The sequence below is a fragment of the Magallana gigas genome, chromosome 8, assembly GCF_963853765.1.
Source record: "Magallana gigas chromosome 8, xbMagGiga1.1, whole genome shotgun sequence".
NCBI lineage: Eukaryota > Metazoa > Mollusca > Bivalvia > Ostreida > Ostreidae > Magallana > Magallana gigas.
Genome location: NC_088860.1, coordinates 34,067,484 through 34,088,149, shown reverse-complemented (window position 1 = coordinate 34,088,149; position 20,666 = coordinate 34,067,484). Strand labels below are relative to the sequence as shown.

General features: G+C 34.2%; 1 protein-coding gene across 1 annotated transcript; it reads left to right on the top strand.

Moving 5' to 3' along the window:
• The first annotated feature begins 7,806 nt into the window (after positions 1 to 7,806).
• Positions 7,807 to 10,128, top strand: LOC136270981 (ATP-dependent DNA helicase PIF1-like). Its single transcript, XM_066070031.1, has one exon. It carries the CDS (start codon positions 7,807 to 7,809, stop codon positions 10,126 to 10,128), a length of 2,322 nt encoding a protein of 773 aa, XP_065926103.1.
• The last annotated feature ends 10,538 nt before the right edge of the window (positions 10,129 to 20,666 follow it).

Genomic DNA, 20,666 nt, shown 5'->3' with positions numbered 1-20,666 from the left:
TGAGTCCTTGTGGTGTGAAATTGATTGTGGTTTATCATAGATAACTCCAGTAAAACTGTGCATCGTTCAGATGCCTACTCATGCATCCACGCCGTCGTGGTTTTCTGAATTCAAATTCAAGTGAATACTGTTTGTCTTTAAGGTACCTCACTCTTTCAAGACTTATACTTGTTAAGTCACTATATCATGCAATTTAAATGAATATATTAATAAATTACAAACATATTTCTGAATTATGAAGTTAAATTAAAGTCAACAACAAGATTTTCAAATGTATGAACAAACAATGGAACCCGAAAGTGAAAGTATATATAGCAATGCACATGCACATATAATGCACACTTGATTTAAATAGCTTAACTGGGCCATGTGCACGGGTGTCAACATTTTGTATTGTATATGAAGAACACTTAAATGTGATGTGTACAGGGTGTAGGTAAAATAAGAATAAATATGATAAAAGATTTGCAATTTTTAACAGAAAATCTGATGTTCAGCGACAATCGGAGGTTTTTACAGAAATAATACAGTATAAAATAAACCCATTTGACATTGCAATTTAATGGATTAAAACCAAACAAAAGACAACTTATAAGTGACTTCTTTTATATTACTTAAAATTATATGTTAAGTTTCCAATCATAACATTTATAATTGTCCACCATATTTGTTTTGTGCTACACCCAACAACACATGCACCTGACTCGGTGTAGAAAATTGTACACTAGGCGTACACCAAAATACTACACCACTGCCCTTGATTTACAAAAGTGTACACTGTGTACACCATTTTGAAAAATCAAGTGCATCCATATTTATTGCATTCATTTTAGTTTGACTCACTTTAATTATTTTATTTGTGGACTTAAGGGAAGGAAAATTTTAATCAAGTTGCTTCTTTATAGCTACACAATTTCAGGCAATATTATATTGAGGGGAAATCTTTACAAAGGAAATATGTGAAAATTATCTGCTATAGTGTTGATACTTAATTTATCAAACTGATTCCATAAAATTATGGGACGCCAAAGTTTCAAACTTTGGTATAATAAATAATATGGAAACTTGACATTTTGTCAACAACTCCAATGCTAGAATATTGTGATGCTTACACCTAATTGATCTGTTTATCAACCTAAGGCAAATCAAATGTTGTCCTGTGCCTAATCAACAACTAATGTTTAATGATTATTAAAACAAATTCCTTCAGATAATTATTGATATGATTACATTTTTAATTATATATAAAACATATAATCCAATAATTAACTGAATTGATGTTGATCAGTAATATAAATCAAATTGGTCTTTTTAATTACATGTATGCCTAAAAAGTTTTATTCCAAAAAAACAATAATTTGATCTACACAATCAAATGATCTTGAATATTTATATATTAGCTGCTTAAGATGGAATAACACACCTGGAAAAAGTCATTGAAATTAACAGTGAATTGTTTGATTATGAAAGATATAATGATAATTAAACTAATCATGTCAAATAAGGGAAAACTTTGCAGTTTGGGAATAAAAAATGAATTTCTAAAAATTTCAATTCAGTAAGTAACAACAAAAGCCACTGCAGGATTCAAACTCGGGATGTACGCATTACAAGTCTGACACTTTATCCACTCTGCTATGGAGTATGTTACATGTTGCTGTCGATAAAATCCTTTAAATAAAACAAAATGTCGTTTCAATCAGAAGTCAGCCATTTTGTGATGATGTCTTATTTCACTTTTAAAAAATACACCAGGGACCAATAGAACAGACTGTAAAGAATAAAAAATGCTGCGAAAATTGAAAAAAAATTGTTAGGAAAAAAAATTTATCTGTTTTGATTTTTCCCCACATTATAACAAGTTATCAACTAATAAAATTTTAAAACAAGTAATTAACTAAGAAAATTTAAGTCAACGATTGTCGTGACAGAGTAATTATCAAGTTCTTGAAAACTTGTTGACATCCCTATTAAAAAGATTAAGAACTGAATTGCTACAAGTTGGAATATTATTATGTATGAAAGCATCATAATTCTTTTTGACACAACAACTAATGAAACAACACTGATTGAAATATTTGTATTGACTTTATAAAGCTGCTTTGATTAGAGTTCGCTGCTTTGATTAGAGTTCGCTGCTTTGATTAGAGGTACAACTATTGTAATCAGGTGAACAATATGGCCAAAGGGCTTCTTGCTGAAAAGATGATAATAGTGTATAATTAAGAACTTAAGTTTATACACACGTTTAAGATACTATATATCTATTTGAATGAGAATTAAACAATCTTTGAATTTTAGGGCTTTAATATTGAAATAAACTTTTGTTGTTTTTTTTTGTGTTTTGTTTTGTTGTTGTTGTTGGTTTTTTTTTTTTTTTGGGGGGGGGGGGGACAAGCCCAGCCTTGTGCTTTGATTTCTTTTGAACTTGTATATTAAAAAAAACTTGTGATTTATTGATGGACATGCATTTGGAATTAGAAGGGATTGAAGTTTGTTCATTTTAAAACGCCATTGTTTTAAATTGAAAAGAATTTTAGAAAAAAAAAAGAAAATGTTCTAATGTATATGTATGAAAGAATTCTCATGGTCTAACTTTACAGTATTTTTTCTTTTATTTTGATTTAATTTGGTAAGAGTACATTGAGAAAAAATAACGCTAAGTCTTTAAATCACTTTTAGCCTGTAAATGGCATTGGGGAACATATGCTGCTTCAGAATAAAGAACCTTGCATTTTATCACAAAGGTTTTTTTTTTGGTCATTTTGTAGATGCCAAGACGTAAAACACTTGAAGGCAGGAAGCAGAGGGAGAAACAAAAAATGAGAATGAGGCAGAAGAGACAGCAGTCTCAGGGCCCAGACACTCCTCCCAATGAGCTGGTTTTAGAGTCCAGTGTTCCTGTTGGACCAGTGGATGGAGCAATCTCAGCTCCCCCGAGTAATTTTCTCGGGCAGGTTCCAATGGGGTTTCCTCAAAGTAAAAAACCCCTGGCCAGAGTGCAGGCCTCTCTTCGCGAGAGAATGCACTCACCTGCCCCGAGGTTGCCATCTCCTCGGGGAAGTCGTCTGTTTGTCCGTGAACAGGACGAAAAACAAAACGTATTCTGAACGAACACAAGATGCTAGAAACTATATATGAGAACCAGAACAATGATATTTCAGAGGAAATATATAATAACAAACACAATGAGATAGCAAAGAATATGTATACTGATCAGGACATTGAGATAACAAATAATATGATAGAGAACCAATGCATAAACGTTTCAGAGAATATGTATGATAGCCATGATCAGAGATCAATTGATCTCTGATCAAAGAATCTGTATGAGAATGAGAGAATATGAATGGGAAACAAGTGAATGCCATATATGTTAATCTGTATCAGAATCAACAGACGAGTACAATGAAGGATATAAATGATAAAACAGAAAACGAGAATTGTCTCAAAAGAAATAAAAATGATGGAAGAGGGATAAAGAGGCAAAGGAATTTTATTTCAATACAAAGGAGTTACTTGGAAGGAAAGCCCAATGACGATGAATTTGCTTGTGGGAAAAAATTGAAAGTGTCCTCTAAATTTCCAAGTGATGAACACTTTCGTTTTGTTTCCAATAAAGTTATTCAAGGTTCATTCCATCAGGGAGACGTAATGTTTGGAGAAAATGCAGGTACTCAGTGTGTTGCAAATTGTCTGGCAAGTATTTCTTATCACAAAATGAAAAACGTAATGTATTGGACATCAGAAGACTTGGACAAAATACTTATAACAGGCAATGAACTGTACACTTTTCTGCAAAGAAGTTCATCAATAAGTAATAGATACTTGTTGGTAGAGGAACTACCACAACTCTTTGAATGTTTCGGTATGACATATGTTTTCAAAGCAGATGAGCCTCTGACCAGTGTGATTTTGCCTAGTAAGGAAGTGAATTATGCAGATTTTCATGCCTTGCCACTGAATGAAGCATTAGAAATATCTCTTGGAGAGACGGATGGTTGTTTTGTTTGTTATGGAGGAAACTCTTATGTAATTGGCAAATTTGAACATGGTTTTTTTCTGTTTGATTCCCACTCAAGGTCTATTGATGGAATAGTAAATGAAAATGGGAAAAGCACAAGAATTCTTTTAGCTGATCTGGGGCAGGTCTATATGCATCTTCATTCCTTAGCTTTTTCAATGGGATACTCACAGAACGTGCTTTGTAATTTAACTGGGGTGTATTGCAAAACTACTGATTTGACGAACACACAGAGAGAATTTGAATCGTTTAGTTTGACTGTTGGTGGAGAAAAAAAATCAGAAGGGAACAATGAAGAGTTTCAGAATGATGATTTCATAATTTTATCCCATGAAATCGAACGCTTTACGTTTTTGCCTCTAAATGAAGATGTCAAAAGGAATCTGTGTAAAGACCTGAATGTTCCTTTAATACGCATTGAAAATGTGAATATCGCTCAAGATATAGAAAAAGAATTAACTTCACCCGAAACAGTAAAAAATTTTATTGGAGATGGGAATTGCTTCTTTAGAGCAGTATCTTTCAGTGTGTCAAACTCAGATGATTTCCATAGTACCATTCGGAGTGCTCTTTGCGCACACATGATGGCAAATCAAGAGTTATTTAAAACATTTTTACGTAATGGAGAGGAGTCTATTGAGAATCATCTTTCTGCTTCTTCTATGACACAAGAAGGAACATGGGCAACTGAGGTAGAGATTTTGGCAATGGCACACTTCTTAAGAGTTGATATCTTTACGTATTCTGGAGGTAGATGGGTGAAGTTTTCGGGGGACATGGTTACCAAGTGTCTGAACAAGAGACGTGGAGCAATTTATTTACATCATTTACATCAAAACCATTACAATGTCGTGGTTTCTATGCATGTCAACTCGGATAGTAATGAAACAGGACTTGTGCATGGAAAAATAGGAGAACATGTTATACAAAAGAGGAATATTAAAAGATCTTCATCAAGATTGACCTCTTATGAAAAGCAAAAAGACATAAAGAGAGAAAAATATAATCACAACACAGAATTTCGAAGCAAGAAATTAGCTGCAGCAGCCCTCAAGTATAGAGAACACAAGAGTTACCAATCATCTGTGAAGGAAAAATACAGAGAAAAGTATAGGTCTGATAACAAAGTCAGAGAAAGAAGCAAGAAGTTGTATGACAAAGATAGATATGTTAAGAGAGAGATAAGCAAAAAAAAGTACAAGTATAATGATGCCCATAGAGATGACCTTAAAGCAAGGAGCACAGAGAAATACAGGAGAAACACCTCGCATAGAGAAGATGTAAAAATGAGAAGTAAAGAGAAATATAGGACAGATCCTTTACACAAAGAGGAGATGAAGAAGAGAAGTATAACCAAATACCAATCAGATGATAAACACAGAGAAAATGTTAAGAATAGGAGTAAGCAGATCTACAAAAGTGATGAAGCTCACAGAAAGCGTGTGAATTCTGCAAGTACTTGGAGATATAATACCGATGAATCATACAGGAAAAGAAATCTAAGGAAAAGGTCTGTGAAGTATGAAGCAGATGAAGCCTTCAGGTCAAAAGCGAAAGTCTATAGTAAGGAAATGTATGCATCAAGTACTTCTGTCAGACTAAAGAAAAAAGATGCAGTAATACAGCAAAGAAGAGCAAAAAGTCAAAAACTAGAGAACGAAGAGGAAGTAGCAAACTTATTTAAGTGTAAAGTAAAGGAAGGCATTGATTACATATGTTGTTCTTGCAATCGACTCTTATTTCAAAATCAAGTCCAAAGATGCAATCCAAATACTTATGAGAAGAACACAGAAGCAGCATTAGCAGCCGAGGTCAGCATTCAGGAAAAGTATTTCCATCAGTGTTCAGAGGTTTGCCTTCCAAATTGTACAAAATCATCATTGTGGATTTGCTTTACCTGTCATAGGAAGATTCTTAATGGGAAAATTCCAGCAGAGGCGACAGTGAACAATTTTTTTTTAGAAGATATTCCGAAGGAACTCTCTGATTTGAATTGCCTCGAAAGACACCTAATTGCATTGCAGATACCTTTTATGAAGGTAATGGGGCTTCCTCATGGTGGTCAAAGGAATGTTCATGGACCAGTTGTGTGTGTGCCATCAGACATGAAAAAGGTAACAAGTCTACCACTTAAGGAAGATGAAAATTTGTTGTTGCGTGTTAAATTGAAAAGGAAATTGAATTACAAAGGATATTTTGAATATCAGTTTGTAGACCCAAAGCATGTTTTTGCTGCCTTAGATTATTTGAAACAGAATAACAAATGGTATACAAATGTAACAATAGACAAGAATTGGAAAGAAAATGATTATGATGAAGTTGCAGACATCACTGAGGAAATACAACTAGATGATGAAGAAAATCAGGTAGCTACTGATACTTGTTTACAGCCATTAGATGTTGCACAGGAAGTTTTGGATCATTATTTTGATGACATATACAATATTGCACCTGGTGAAGGTAAGAATCCAGTACGTATGTTGCAAGAACCAGGAAACGAAGCTAAATCCTTCCCATATCTTTTCCCAAGCGGAAAGTTTTCGTGGAATGACGAGAGGTCGGAAAGGATAACGTTATCTAGATATTTCAACAACCGGTTAATGAATGCAGATAACCGATTTGCTAAAGATACAAGTTACATTTTCTTCAGCCAGTATTTATCAGAACTGAATCAAGTTATTGAAAAAACTCAAATCTCAATTCGAAAATCTGTCACAAAGATTGGTAGTGAGAAATTAGTTACACCAGACATGTTACAAGACCCTGACGCCCTTTCAAAGCTATTAAGAAATGACGAGGCATTACGGTTTATGCAACCTATTCGTGGAACACCAGCATATTGGTCAGCAGCCCAAAAAGATCTCTTCGCAATGCTTCGGCAGTTGGGAATACCTACGTGGTTTTGTTCTTTCTCTGCTGCAGAACATAGATGGAATGATGCTATTAGAACAATTTTACGACAACAGAATGACCACAGAGATCCAGATTTGTTGGATTGGTCTGAAAAAAATGAAGTACTGAGAAGTAATCCAGTTACTGTTGCGAGGATGTTTGAGCACAGGTTCCACATGTTTCAGAGAGATGTCATTTTATCACCATCGGAACCGATTGGAAAAGTTGTAGACTTTTTTCAGAGAGTTGAGTTTCAACAAAGAGGATCACCTCACATGCATTGCTTATATTGGGTTGAAAACTCTCCTAAAATTGATCAAGATGGCGAAAAGGCAGTTTGTAATTTCATTGATAAATATGTAACCTGCGCAGTTCCTTCAGAGGAAGAAGACGCTGAGTTAAGAAACATTGTGCTAGCCGTTCAACAACACAGTAAAAAACACTCAAAGTCATGCAGAAAGAAAGGCTCAGAATGCAGGTTTAATTTTCCTAGACCGCCTTCCGTGCGCACATTCATCACTTCACCTGAAACTGATGAAATTGATAAAAATATTGAAGCAGAAACAAAAAGCGAGGCACAGAAAACCGTTGCTAAAGATATGCTTATGCGTGTTTGGGATCAAATGCAACTCGACAACAATTCTTCAAGGACAGTAGAGGATATTTTCAATGCATTGGGATTGACGCAAGAACAATACGAAACAGCATATAACATGATTACGAAAAAGAAGGCAATTGTTCTAAAAAGAGAACCATGTGAGCTTTGGACCAATCAGTACAACTCGTGTCTTTTAAGGTGCTGGGATGCAAACATGGATATTCAATTTGTTTTGGATCCATTTAGCTGCATAGTTTATATCATTTCTTATATTTCAAAGTCCGAAAGAGAAATGGGGATGTTGCTTAAACAAACAAAGATTGAAGCTGAGGAAGGGAACTGTGAAGCACGCCAAACATTGGAGAAAATTGGCTCTGCGTACTTGAAACACCGGGAAGTGAGTGCACAAGAGGCTGTGTATCGTGTCTGTAATTTGAAAATGAAAGAGTGTTCAAGGAAGGTAGTTTTTGTACCAGTGGGAGAAAACCCAACCCGTTTAAGCAAACCGCTTTCTCAGATAAAACAAAAGACACATAAGAAGAAAGAAGAGACAAATCAGGAGGAAAATGAGGAGGAGGAGGATATATGGATGACAAACATTGTTGAAAGGTACGAACATCGACCGAACAAAACAATGTTTCATGACATGTGTTTGGCTGAATTCTGTTCAGAATACCGCGTTCTTGCAAAATCGCAGGTTCCGAAGACTCCAAATGAAAATGTATTCGAATTGCAGAATTCAAAGGGATTTATACAAAAGAGAACAAGAACAAAACCAGCTGTTATCAGATACCCAAGGTTTAGGGTTGACAAAATGTCTGAAAAATATTATCAGTGTCTCCTACAGCTCTTCCTGCCTCATGAGAGAGCAACTCAATTAAAACCACCAGCTTTTGATCTATATCAGACATTTTATGAGAATGGTCATGTTAAAACTAAAAATGATCAGAACTTACAGGCAGTCAAATTATTGGTCGATAGAAATCATGCAAAATTTGCGGAAAATGAAGAAATGATATCGAATGCACAAGAAACGTTTAAGACTATTGGGGAACCGCAGGATGCATGGGCAAGTTTATGTCCAGAAACTGAACTAATGCGAAAGGAATGTATGGAGGAAAGAAGTACTCTAAATGTGTTGGATGATCATGTCGATGAAATACCAGATATGGAAACCGAGGCAAATTCAGCTGATGTCATGTTCAAAGTGCAACAAAATAACCAATCCAGAGAAGAAGCCATGCATATTATTCAAAACCTTAATGAGACACAGAGAAATATATTTTATTATGTAAGAGACTGGTGTCTAGAGAAATCATCAGGACAAAACCCAGACCCCTTTCACGTATTTATAACAGGTGGTGCAGGTACCGGAAAAAGTCACGTTATCAAGGCTATTCATTACGAAGCTTCACGTTTGCTTGCAAAGAACATGTCGACGCCAGATAGTTTAGCAGTACTGCTGACTGCTTTCACGGGAACAGCTGCATTCAACATTGGTGGAAATACTATTCATCACCTGTTTTCAATGCCAAAGTTTATGCGTCTACCATATGAACCATTGAAAGAACAGACTCTCAGTGAATTAAGGATACATCTTCAAGATCTTAATGTACTGGTAATTGATGAAGTGTCAATGGTTTACAAGAGACTGCTGTATTATATTCATGAAAGGCTTGTACAAATAAAAAAGAGCAAAGAGCCGTTTGGAGGAGTAAGTGTCATTGCGGTAGGTGACTTTTACCAACTACCTCCTGTGAAACAACGTAAAGATGAAAGACTCTACAAAGACAATATTTCATATCCAGTTGATCATTGGCAAGAATTGTTCAAAGTTGTCGAGTTATCAGAAATCATGAGACAAAAACAGGATATACCATTTGCAGAAGTTCTAAATTCTCTTCGTACACGAGAATTGCAGGAACCACTTACTAATGAAACCTTGTCTATGCTTCATGAGTGTGTTAGGGAGGGACCAGATGATGTTTTACATGTATATGCTACAAACGATGAAGTAAACAATTACAATCTTAAAATGCTACGTAACAGTTGCGATAATTTTGTTGAGATTAATGCTCAGGATTTCGAGAAAGACACAGCAACAGGGAAACTGACTCTGAGAAAAAAGCCTATATCTAGATCAAAAACAGAAGGTTTGACCAGCTCCCTTTTGGTTGCGGTGAATGCACGGGTAATGCTGACTCGAAATTGTAATGTAGAGGACGGACTTGTAAACGGTGTCATGGGGAAAATTTTGCATTTTTTATTGAAAGATGGAAATGTTGATCATATTCTTGCAGTTGGTGTGTTATTCGATAATATGAATGTTGGACAAAGAACTGGGAGAAAAACCCCAGAAGGAAATGTTGTTTTAATCGAGAGGGTGCAAGAGGAAGTTATTGAAAAGAAATCACGATCATTTATCAGACACCAGTTTCCTCTACGACTATCATGGGCATGTACAGCTCACAAGGTTCAAGGAATGACGGTTGACAAAGTCGTTGTCAATTTAGACCGAACATTTTCTGCAGGTCAAGGATATGTTGCCTTAACAAGAGTGAAATGCAAAGACGGATTGTTCATCGAAACCAACGATGTCAGTACATTACATTAAAAGGTATACGCCGATGCTGAAGTAAAAAGTGCCCTCTTTGGTATGAATAAATTAAAGTTTCCAAATAGATTTGATAGGTCATCTCTGTGTACCAAAGTTATACTTCACAACATTCAGAGTCTTAAAGCACACTTTTCAGATCTGCAGCACGATTTGCGTTTTACAGAAGCAGATATAATCAGTTTGACTGAGACCTGGTTGAGACCAAATGAAAATCTCATCAACTTTTCTTTGGATGGATTTTCTTTCCACTCTCAAGCGAGAGGAAATGTATATGATGATCAGTCTATAGATTTGCATACCAAACGTGTTGCAAAGGGTGGTGGAGTTGCTGTGTACATTAAAGGTAATGAAAATGATAAAAAAGTTACCCTTCTTCCTGTGAACAATATTGAAGGTATTGCTGTCAATTTACAAAGCATTCAAACAGTAATTCTTACCTTATACCGCCCCGGCACAACCACTGCATGCAAGTTTCTACGGCGCCTTCAAATGTTACTTGAACATTATAGGAAAGACAACTGGAACATTGTTTGCATTGGGGACTTCAATGAGGATGCACACTTAACAGGACCAATTCAATCGTTCATGAAAAATCAGGGATTTAGACAGCTTGTTTCTTTCAATACAACAGAAGGGGCAACAATTCTTGACCACGTGTATGTTTCTGGATCTTTGCAAGTGGGCGTTAACAAAATGTCCACGTACTTTAGTTATCATGATGCTGTTGTTGCCACAATTTATCCAAATGATGATAATGCTTGAAATGTTCCATACTTGTTGCTGACAAGCAAATATCAATGAGTGCCAAATACCACAGAGCATCAAAAACACATGGTTATTATATTGTTAAGATAATGCATATACAGTTTAATATTGGTATCGTGAACAAGGGATACATGAATACTCTTAATAAGTCAAAGTCAATTGCCGGTCCCGACCGTTTTCTCCAAGTAAATGTTTTAAAACTCGAATACGGAAATCTAGAATACCCCGCTTATATCGATGTAAATTGAAGAGCCGCACCCTACTTTAACCCCGTTTATCTCAAAGTAGAGCTATTTTTTCCGATCGGGTGAACATAATTAGTGTCATTACTTCACATATTTCTGCCCAGGACATTATTCACATCTTTCAAACTAGTGTTACCTCAAACATGTAGAATGTATGTTAATTAGGAGCTCGAGTGTTTTGTACAGTTTACTATATATTTTTAAAATTAGGTTTAAAACACAGCCATGGTTACCGATAATGTGCTTAATTAAACACCATATCGATCTAAGAATGATAGTTGCCAAATTCATAAAATGATTAATTACGGAACCGAGTTTATTATTTCATGTACAATTATAAAAACAATGTAGCATGAATAGGATACGAAGATTAAATACCAATTCAAGTGTTTCAGAAACAGCTCATGTGTATTGAACATTTTAAACTAATCAGATTACCATCGCATAAATGAACGTCCACCGTCATTTCCGTTCGTCACCGGTAGGAACTATAAACATTAAATTTTCAACTTTTTTGTTCTTAAATATTTTTCTGTTATTTATCAATTAACGCGCTTTAATAAATGTCTATTGATATCTCTATAGAGGATTAAATGGAATTTAAAGAAGTGATAAGACATGAAGGAAAAGAAACACTATCCAAATAGTTTTTAAAGGTGAATTCAAACGGAAGACCTCTCGTTGCTCGCAACGAGATCGCGTCTAGTTTTATAAAATAATTGCAAAGGTAAAATAATGATTAAGTATTTTCCACCCCTCATTATATAACGGTAATTGACGGTATTCTGGTAGAGATCCCCACCCCTATATGCACATGTATATTCTTAGATGCAGCTCATAATAAGATGTGGTGATTACTTTGGTATGCAAATTAATGTATCTCCTAATTATTCCATGTTTTTAATTATAATTCATTAGTCAAAAAACTTTATAACAGTTTACATCCCTCCCTCAACCATTATTATTTTTTTTAATTGAATTTTTTACTTTTATAACCAACACATATATGTACCTACATATCTTGTACATAATGGTTAGAGAGAGATAGTAAATACAGGAGAGAGAGAGCGAGGGAAAGGATTGGGCCATTGTTCACAAATGTATATAAAATATAAACCATAATCATGTGATAGGTCATTGTTCTACAGGGATACTTGAAAGAGGAAAAAGGGATAAAACACAAAAAATCCAAAAAAGACATCACAGTTCAAAACAAGATTGAAATGAGACACACTAGAGAGACAATTTAACTATATATACTGCAGTGCTACAGCTTATCACGTATTGTTTGCCAATGGCTTTCATACTCCTTATATCTACACTTTTTCATTAGCATATCTTTCGGTCAAGAGCCTTTCTATTATAACATTTTTTTAACCCATGTATATTTGGATTTGCATTACTGTTGTAGTTACAAGAAAAAATATATTGCTTGACAATAAGAACTATCAAGTTAAAAAATCTATACATATCTCTATTTTTATATTTTCCAAAGAGAACTGATTGTTTATCAAATGTTATTTACAAATCAAACTAATGCAAGATCCAGTCTTCAACAGCAGACCATAACTCGGATACAATAGTACATTCATAAAATACATGCACCATTTTTTACTCTCTTCATTTTTTATGAAGAATTAGGAACTGTACCCAATGTAGTTTTTATTCTTGTGTAAATTTAAAAGGGAGTTCACAAGTTTTGTTCCAGGTTTCTTGTGCATAATTATGACCCTTTTCTCTCCATTTTAATATGATATAGATCGATGCACACGTTTCTCTTTTTTTATCTAATGATAAATTGTACATTAGTTTGCAGTCTTTAAAATTATTATTAAACAATAGGATATGATGAGGGATAACAGATCCATATTCTTTTATTATTTGTAAGTTTGATCTGTACATGTATAAATCTAACCATTATATTTGTTGCTGGTATTTGAAGATCTATTTAATTAATGTAATGTTGCTTTTCCCTATTTCCATGCAACCATTCATTATATAATAAAAGGACATAACGGCCGATATCCCATTGCAGAAGTTCAAATCCGATTTAATTAATTCATCTTAGTTTAAATTGGTTGAATAGTGTCTTAGGGTACCACAACTGGCCCTACCTTCAGTTTTACCTATCCACCCAACCGTTAACTTTCCCTACCGAGTGATTCTATCTTTTCAGACTGGAATAGGAATCAATGTTTTATCTAGGCTTTGTTGATATGACAGGTGTATTATTCTGTTTTCAATTACGTACATGTATAAAAAGTAGCATTATTTCTAGTCCTTCATTTTTTTCTATTTCAGGATTCAGAACTTTGATATCATGCACAGACCCTGTCACAGGCATTAAACTGGATTGATGAGGCAGAAGATATCTTACGGAATGTTTCAACAAGCGAAAAGTCGAGGAATGTGTTGACTCGGTGCTTAATCTGGGCAGTCTGAGAAATTAAAACAATTGATTATGTTAGGACCTAAAACAACTCCAAAAGATAATAACGAACATTGAACTTCACACTCAATTTTTTTTCAGTAATGTCAAAAAAACACCTATGTTATGTATAACAGTAACTATGTGTACATGTATCACTAATTTATGTAGAAGTTGAGTGCAATAAATATGCATGCCCCTTTCTTACTGATTTCCCATTATAACGAAAGAAGAAAGAAATCATATATCTCAATACTTTAACAAAAATTATGTGTTATTAACAAAGAAAGACAAATTTATTTGCATGGTTAATATCCAAGAAAGACAGAACAATTACTATTGATTAAGTTAATTGAATTTCTAATATAGAAAAAAAAGTATGTTATGAGATTTAAGTGATCTAGTGAAATACTTAATATGCACTTATCATGATTTCATCTTCATATTTCTATCTATGTAATTACCATGATGGTAGCTACATTATTTTGACATCATATTCATGTATATATAAATATTCTAATAGCATAAATGTGAATACACAGGATTTATCCAACTGCTGCTAACTTTTATAAATGTATGGACTAATGTTTATCCTCCCAACCCCATTTCAAAAAAGGGACGGTATATCACTTTGCTGCTGTCCGACTGTCTGTTTGTTGGTCAGTCGGCCGGTTCACCACCAGTTTCAATTCATTTACTTTGCAGGGGTTGCACAAATTGAAATGAAATTTGATATACGATATACATGTACAGATTAACTGATTAAAATCTAGGCCAAGTTATTTTTGAGTTATGATTGAGCAATTTTTGACACATTAATGTACCTTGGACTTGAAAAATTCCAATTATTTGCATTTTCTTCACAGTTCGAAGGAAGTGGGCATACGTGTTTCATAAACACGTTTGTGTGCTATCTTTTACTGAGGATTTTCTTTTTTTTAAATTGTAAACTTCTATGCCTTTCCTGGGTCCAAATTTTCGAAAATCCTGTCAAAACTTTATATCATAGTGTTTTCATTGTGTTTAAAGACTGTGACAGAGTGGATCTATTTTTAGTAACACAGCTTCGCAATTATGCACGAGTCACTTAAAATTTTATCATTTTGGGAGAACACTTGTTTATATTATTCTCAAAGTAAATTATCATTTCAATATTAAATATATGACTTATCACTGTTTGCCTGATTCTTACGTGAACCTAACATAAGTATTTTTACCAGGAATTTTTATAAAATAAAGTCTAATCATATGCCATAATTTGCCAAAAACACCATACATGTATCACTGTTCACATATACTGAAACTTCTGATACTCTGTTGTTTTCGTGGACTGCAGTGCTATACATATGAAAAGACCTACAATACCAACAACTCTTTCCAGTTCGATTGAGTGCTATCGATCGTTATATCTGCAACGGTTCTTATGCACGTTAGGTTCGTGAGAACTAACTTAATATTAAAGATTTGAGATGTCGAGGATCATTGCCATCTATCTCTTTTCGTAGTCCGTGACTTAATCAAGGATGCTAGGTCCCAATTTTTTTAGATATGCTTTCAGAATAACAAATTACATATATTTTGAAATGACAAAAATTCAATATACATAGTTACCACATCGTCTACCTTAACCTTAGACAGTTTGTATTCAATATTATTATTGAAAAGTGTCTATTCAAAGTAAATAGTTTGGTCATGTGATTATTCTAAACCCGTATAAGTGTTACTTTTATTAATACAATAAAACCACAACAATCCCAATAGTCTTATTTGGATTCCGTCTTTGAACAGTATTTTCGCCAGGCAGTGTCCTTTTTTCCTTCACCTCTAAATGAACGTCATTTCTAGATTTGACTATACATGTTTTCCAAAGGATCCGCTTTCTAAGTAAGATGCGCACAATTATAGCCTCCGGTGAGGAGGGCTTAACTGGTACATTATCTGTGTAAGGCGGTATCCTGTGGGCATTCTGGATAGGAATAGAATTCAATGTACTGGAGAAATTTTCAGTACATCACGATGTAACTCTTTAATTCCTGCACTATGGTTTTCATGGTCTTTTCTATCAATACCATAGATAAACAAATTGTACTTTCTTGACCTTTGCTCATAATAAGCTAGCTTCTAGTTTGTTTTCTAACTCATTAATTTTTTTTTTTACAGTTTCGTTTGCCTTGCCCTTTGTTCGGCTCAAGTTCTGTGATTCTGTCTTCGTAATTAAGCAACGTGTTTTATGTAATGGATAAATAACGAGATAGTGTTGAATAGTTTAGAGAAAACATTCCACTCCGAGGGCCGAAGGCCCGAGGAGGGAATGTTTTCTCTTAACTATTCAACACTATCGAGTTATTTATCTTACTTAAAAAAATTCCCCCATTGAACCTCAAAGAAGCATTGACCCATTCATATATCCAACTGTGCTGTAACACAAAAGGATCTAGCTCATTTATGATTCAAATAGTACCATACATAATAGCCTAACCAAACACACCCTTTATTCATGGACGAATGAACAGGTGCGCATGTTTAAGTAAACCATTCCGCTGTACTGAGCAGACTTAAATTTAGATGATGAATTTTTTAACGCATTAAATGTATTTAGAGGTCTACACTACCGGGAAAGACGCGGATACCATTTGAATGATATTTTAGACTTGCAAGGAGAAAGGACAAATCAGAAATTTGATGAAAATCAACAGACGATTATTCGTTAAAAATTTTGATAGGAGTCTTATGAAGTCGTAGTACGACAATATTCCTTAAATTGTTCAAACTAAGGAAAAGGAGTGATATGGTTCAAGGTTCAAAGAGGAAGTCTACAAGTGTTTATGGGAGTGATTTATATGTGATCCCAAATCTATCAAAATTAAGAAAAGGAGATATTTCTGCTGAAATTTCATTCGTGGCTTATCGGATTTACATTTATGGATGACAGGATTCTGTGTATGTTGGATTTATGTTGGAAATACACGTTTCAACATTTTGTCATTTTTATTTGTTTTATGCACTGTTGGATATTTTGAATATCCAACCGATGGGCGGTTGAATATTAAAAATATCCAACTCCCATCAGTTGGATACTTATATATCCAACGACTGTTGGTTGAATAGTAAAAATAAACGTTGACTAAATACAATGGGTGACGTCATAGAAGTTTTTTAAATCTCAATAAATACGCTCTAAATGTCTACCGTTGACATTTTCTGGTTGATATTACTATCAAATTTATCGAACAAAGATGCCATTAATTTTTTCAAATCCGAATTTGTTACCTCGACATCGAACGGGCTGGGTTTTTTTCAGGGTTTTTTTCTAGCGAAGCATCCCTTTCGCTGCTGCTTTGCTTTCCTTTTCCTTTCGTAGTTTAATACCGGGTTTTTAGTTGAAAAGGAGCAAAGTTGGGTCTCCTTTTTAAATCCGCGTGTCATGATGCACGTCACCAACCGGAAGTGCATTTTGTCTGGGTGGTTTAAATACCACGCTGAATCATCCTGCAGGGGGTGAGCTGGGGGATTGTGAATCAGCGACTAAACCTATGATCACTGAGCCATCTATTTACCCAGCTTAAATAAGCAAGCTTAGACCTTTCTCTCAGTAAATGGTTGTAGAGAGGACACCAATGAATCCCCTTCACATATTTTCAGATTTTTAAATATTCAAAATAAGTCTGTAGCTGCGCAGTTCGACAGCTGTTTTAAGTTTTTTAAAAGGCATTGTCCTGTTTCTGTATGCATAATTTGCATACAAAACAACATGTAGACTCTTATATTCATTGCTTTTATATCTTTTGGCAAAAGTTTTGGTCAGTTTCGGGCAGAAACAAGCCAGTTCAAGATGGTTGCACACGCCCCTGAATATAAATGGAACTGTATGAATTTTGTTTTCGTCTATTTTTATCTTTTTTAGGGGGTGTTCTTTTTTTTTGGGGGGGGGGTCTGTAGTGTGTTTTAATGACGTTCCCCTAGATTTATTCAATATTTGTCTTTATCGTTGGCCAATCACACTGAATGTGCAAAAATGCTTTAATTTATAGTGAGGATAATCTCCATCTTTAATGTATGTACATTGTACCATTCTGGTATAATCTTAAGGGGCTCTTTTCCAGGTAAGATAAACAAAATCCATCCATACTTTAAGTATGCATAATTACAAATTTACCCTTGTATTTGCCGTTTACTCACAGATGCTCGATGACAAGACCGATCTTACTCTATCCTAACCAACCCATACCCCAAAGTACAATGTACAAGGGTAGAATGGACTTATTTATTTCACTGTTTATACCTTCATATATGTGTGTGTGCGTGCGTGGAATTTATGTGGCCATATTGGCCCGCCCTTATGTCTGAGCCCCTGACCCGGGAGCCATGAATTTTACAATAGACATGTAGGTAGATGAGTTTGTGGACGTCATAACCATACATTCAATTTTATCCCGACATGAATGGGAGTAAAGAAGAACAATTTCTAAAAAAAAATAATTGGAATATATTCATTTCATTATTAACAATAAAAACCATTCTATGTTTCTGTTTATATTATTTGTAATGCGTTAGGGATGCATTTTGAATGATCAAATGACATTTGATAGTCAGTAATTAAGTTAGAAGCAATACACAGAGCTCACAATTCTTTGTCATGTAAACATGGCTCGTGTCCTGTTTTTGTTTACTTGGGTTCAATATACCATTAAAAATCTTTTTAAAGCTGATTCTCTATCTTCTTAGTCATTTTAAGCATATACAAATAGTTCCTAGCGTTTACTACATTCATTTTAGGTCTAAAGGATGGATTTTCACTTCAAATTCAAAAGGTAAACAAAGCTTTGTTTACATAGCAAATAATCATAAGTTCTGAAACTCGCTTATAACTCAACAAATGATACACAAATTTTGGTTGCCTATTTAACTGCCTTATTGAAGGATTGTAAACATTAAAATCGGAAAAATGATTTTTACCAAAATCGTGACCATGCCCCTTCAAAGATCGGTGCATGGTAACAATTGGTGTGAATTATTATAGAACCAGCATTTCATGACAACAAAATCCCGAAATCTCATCTAACATTCAATAGTTTCTATACCTTCAAAACAACATCACATTTAATCGATGTTAATCAAAGGAACTAGCCAACCCACATTTACTTTAATTTCATAATTTTATATTTCTAAATCATATCAATAACATAAACATCATACAAGTAATAACAGGAAGATTGAAGGCGTATTTAATTGTGTTTTGGCACCAAATTATACGATATGTTCGTCAGTTTTTGCTCAATCATGATTATTAATTGTAAACATGCGGAAACGCACGACTAATTAGCTGAATGTTTCTCGTTTCAACAGTATTAAATTTTACATCTCTCAATCCATCACATCATAGACAGGAATGCAAAAGTTATAAAATTAAACACTTCAATTTGGATGGAGAAGAAGCATTATTGCGATTGTTTAGATTTTCTTCAGAAGAGTGCAAAAGAGGAAATTAAAATATGAAAACGAAAAACATGTCAGCGCTTTTGCCTAGCAAGATCATTTGTGGGCTGCCGACATTGATGTCTCGTCTATCCCAATCTCAAATCAGTCGTAACTCCTTTTCAGTCAACGATAAATTCTGGTTTCCGCTTAAGAGGACTACAAAACATTAATTTCTGTTGCTATCCATACATTGAATTGATTGAAGGTGTGTGGCTACCCATACATTGAACTGATTCAAGGTGGGTGGCTATACATACGTTGAACAGATTCAAGGTGTGTGGCTCATTTCATCGATGATATACGTTATGATTATGAGTATCAGCGTCATTAAATCTTAAACGATGATCTAGTCAGGTTGTTTTGATTAATTGTTCTTTGTTGTTAGCAACAGATCAAGTTCGAGTTTTGCAGGAAATGTTCATTTGCCGCTATTTTAATTTTATCTAAGCATTTGCCTCATTTGGCAAGCCTTTTTCATCGTTAAAAAACAACATGGCACAAATATTTGAATCACAGTGAATATGTGTTTCTTCAACCGTTTAGGCTACATAATATGTTTGTGAAAATATTCAGACAATTGAGAAATTTATTCGAGAGAATATGAGATATAATGTTACTTTGAGAGAGATTTAAAAAATCATTTCTAAAACTCTATTGAGTATCGCTATAATTATAAAATACCACAGAATCTCAATATTCTTTACGAAATAAGTCTGGCCAAATATTTTAACATGTTTTAAATTCAACATGATATTTGATATAGTGTGACTCTAATTTTAAAGCTTTAATTTCGTATTTGTACTCGAAGGAATATCATTGAACAAAATGACAAACACCAAATTACAGCAGATGTTTATAGGAAGTGAAGACTTTTCGAAAGTGTTTGGCTCCTTTTGTAAAACTTGACATTTTTCAAATGTAAACAAATGAGTATAATTAAACAAAACAGAAAACCGTAATAGCGGCAGATGTTCACATAGTATGTATGCAGAGAAAACAAATATATATGGTTTGACTCTACATGTAAATCTAAACATTTCTCAAGTGTACTCAAATAAATTTCAATGAACGAAGTAAAAGGAAATCAAAATGCAGCAGATGTTTATATAGAGTGAAGAAAAAACTGATTTATGGGAGTTGTTTTTATTTAACTCTCCTATGCAGTCACTCTGGCAAACTGAAAGTGAAACAGTGTTTGGACCTAAGCACAAATCATCACCGCTGACAAGTCTTAGTTCTTAAATTTAATAGAAAAATTCGATGTAATGTATGCTGAAGCATTGTTTTTCAAGGAAACTTATCCATAAACACTTTGAAAATAGTAAAATATTATAAAATACGAACAATTTAGATATTAATGTAGTCTCATGTATTCCTATGCCAGTGTTTAATACAGTCTCGTTCAACCAAAAGCTCCGCTGTCTCCGTAAATCTCCGACAAACAGAGAGGCTCTCTTGCTTGTCGGAGATTAACGGAGACAGCTGACGTCTAGTTGAACGAGACTGGAGTTCAATATCAATAGTGCTTGGACCCATACAATTTTTAGAATTGTTTCGATTACTAATACATAGTTTAAAATATATCTTTAAATATTACACAACATGATTCATATGGGGTT

Coding starts and splice junctions, on each gene's coding strand:
- LOC136270981 (XM_066070031.1), top strand. CDS start 7,807: ATGGGGATGTTGCTTAAACAAACAAAGATTGAAGCTGAGGAAGGGAAC.